Source organism: Nerophis ophidion, linkage group LG02, assembly GCF_033978795.1.
Source record: "Nerophis ophidion isolate RoL-2023_Sa linkage group LG02, RoL_Noph_v1.0, whole genome shotgun sequence".
Taxonomy (NCBI): Eukaryota; Metazoa; Chordata; class Actinopteri; order Syngnathiformes; family Syngnathidae; genus Nerophis; species Nerophis ophidion.
This window is the reverse complement of record NC_084612.1, coordinates 72,205,928-72,208,427: the sequence shown is the minus strand read 5'-3', so window position 1 is coordinate 72,208,427 and position 2,500 is coordinate 72,205,928. Positions and strand designations below refer to the sequence as shown.

Sequence of the window (2,500 nt, the reverse complement as noted above, 5' to 3'; positions counted from 1 at the left end):
AAAATAATTAAAAAAAAATATATATATATATATATATCTATATATATAGAAATGGGTATTTCTGTCTGTCATTCCGTCGTACATTTTTTTTCCTTTTATGGAAGGTTTTTTGTAGAGAATAAATGATGAAAAAAACACTTGATTGAACGGTTTAAAAGAGGAGAAAACAGGAAAAAAAATGAAAATTAAATTTTTAAACATAGTTTATCTTCATTTTCGACTCTTTAAAATTCAAAATTCTACTTAAATAAGGAAGAGAAAAACTAGCTAATTCGAATCTTTTGGAAAAAATTTAAAAAATAATTTATAAAACATCATTAGTAATTTTTCCTGATTAAGATTAATTTTAGAATAATGATGACATGTTTTAAATAGGTTAAAATCCAATCTGCACTTTGTTAGAATATATAACAAATCGGACCAAGCTATATTTCTAACAAAGACCAATCATTATTTCTTCTAGATTTTCCATAACAAAAATGTTAAAAGAAATTCAAAAGACTTTGAAATAAGATTTAAATTTGATTCTGAAGATTTTCTAGATTTGCCAGAGTAATTTTTGGGGATTTTAATCATAATAAGTTCGAAGAAATATTTCACAAATATTATTTGTCGAAAAAACAGAAGCTTAATTTAATTAAAATGTATTTATTATTCTTTACAATAAAAATAAGAAGTAATACTTGAACATTAATTTAAATTGTCAGGAAAGAAGAGGAAGGAATTTAAAAGGTAAAAAAGTATATGTGTTTAAAAACCCTAAAATAATTTTTAAGGTTGTAATTTTTCTCTAAAATTGTCTTTCTGAAAGTTATAAGAAGCAAAGTAAAAAAAATTATGAGTTTATTTAAGCAAGTGAAGACCGATGAGGTGGCGACTTGTCCAGGGAGTACCCCGCCTTCCGCCCGATTGTAGCTGATAGGCGCCAGCGCCCCCCGTCACCCCAAAAGGGAATAAGCGGTAGAAAATGGATGGATGGAAGACCAAGTCTTTAAAATATTTTCTTGGATTTTGTTGTCTGTCTATCTGTGTTGGCCCTGTGATGAGGTGGCGACTTGTCCAGGGTGTACCCCGCCTTCCGCCCGGTTGTAGCTGAGATAGGCGCCAGCGCCCTCCGCGACCCCAAAAGGGAATAAGCGATAGAAGATGGATGGATTTTCAAATTCTATTTGAGTTTTGTCTCTCTCAGAATTAAAAATGTCGAGCAAAGCGAGACCAGCTTGCTAGTAAATAAATAAAATTTTAAAAAATAGAGGCAGCTCACTGGTAAGTGCTGCTATTTGAGCTATTTTGAGAACAGGCCAGCGGGCGACTCATCTGGTCCTTAGGGGCGACCTGGTGCCCGCGGGCACCGCGTTGGTGACCCCTGGTGTGGACAATGCTGAAGAAACAAGTCCATTTCAGGAAACCAACACATTTAGCTGAACTGCACCAATTTTCTCAAGAGGAGTGGTCAAAAATTCAACCATAAGCTTGTGAATGTGTAAATAATCCTGACTCTGATATTATTCTCTGCTTCCTCCTACAGGAGACGCCCCGTACTGCACCCCTGAGCAGTATAAGGAGTGTGCAGATCCGGCCTTAGGTAAGAAATAACCCACAATGGTCCTAATGGAAGCTGATCGTGGCGAATGCTCCCGGGTGATGGCGTCCATCCTCCAACAATAAATGTCAGACATGCCTTGAAGACTAATCGCTGTTGTGGCACCTGTCCGCCTCACCTTGCAGCATACCTTTCTTCCTCTGTCCGCAATAAACATCACTTTGTCGTCCTCCTGTGAAGCACCTCTCACTCTTCCGGTCCCTCCCGCAGACTTTCTGGTGGAGAGGGACAACGACTACTGCGTGTGCGAGACGCCGTGCAACATGACGCGCTACGGGAAAGAGATGTCCTTCGTCAAGATTCCCAGCAAAGCGTCCGCCAAGTACCTGGCCAAGAAGTTCAACAAGACGGAGCAGTACATAGCGTAGGTTCTTTTTTTTTTTTCTTTTGATTTGTTGTTTTTCTGGGGACCGTATTTCCCCAGAGTATTTTCCGGTGTATAAGCCGCACCCGCTAAATGTGAGGAAAAAATAAAATACATGTATTACAAACCCCGTTTCCATATGAGTTGGGAAATTGTGTTAGATTGGCATTGTCTGGCTGAAATAAGCAGGGGCGTCCATGAAAAAGATGGCAACATATGTTGTTCCAAAACCTGTATGGACCTTTCAGCATTAATGGTGCCTTCACAGATGTGTAAGTTACCCATGCCTTGGGGACTAAAGCACCCCCATACCATCACAGATGCTGGCTTTTGAACTTTGCGTCGATAACAATCTGGATGGTTCGCTTCCCCTTTGGTCTGGATGACACGATGTCGAATATTTCCCCAAAAAATTTGAAATGTGGACTCGTTAGACCTCAGAACACTTTTCCACTTTGCATCAGTCCATCTTAGATGATCTCGGGCCAAGAGAAGCCGGCGGCGTTTCCGGATGTTGTTGATAAATGGCTTTC

The 2,500-nt window shown here is 39.1% G+C and overlaps 1 protein-coding gene across 3 annotated transcripts in view; it reads left to right on the top strand.

Moving 5' to 3' along the window:
* Positions 1-2,500, top strand: part of asic1b (acid-sensing (proton-gated) ion channel 1b) — a 401,531-nt gene that overhangs the window by 370,739 nt on the left and 28,292 nt on the right. For all 3 annotated transcript variants that reach the window (XM_061890082.1, XM_061890081.1, XM_061890080.1), the window contains 2 exons: positions 1,529-1,585; positions 1,814-1,967. In XM_061890082.1, coding sequence (XP_061746066.1) covers positions 1,529-1,585; positions 1,814-1,967 — 211 coding nt within the window. The remainder of the gene's footprint in view (positions 1-1,528; positions 1,586-1,813; positions 1,968-2,500) is intronic.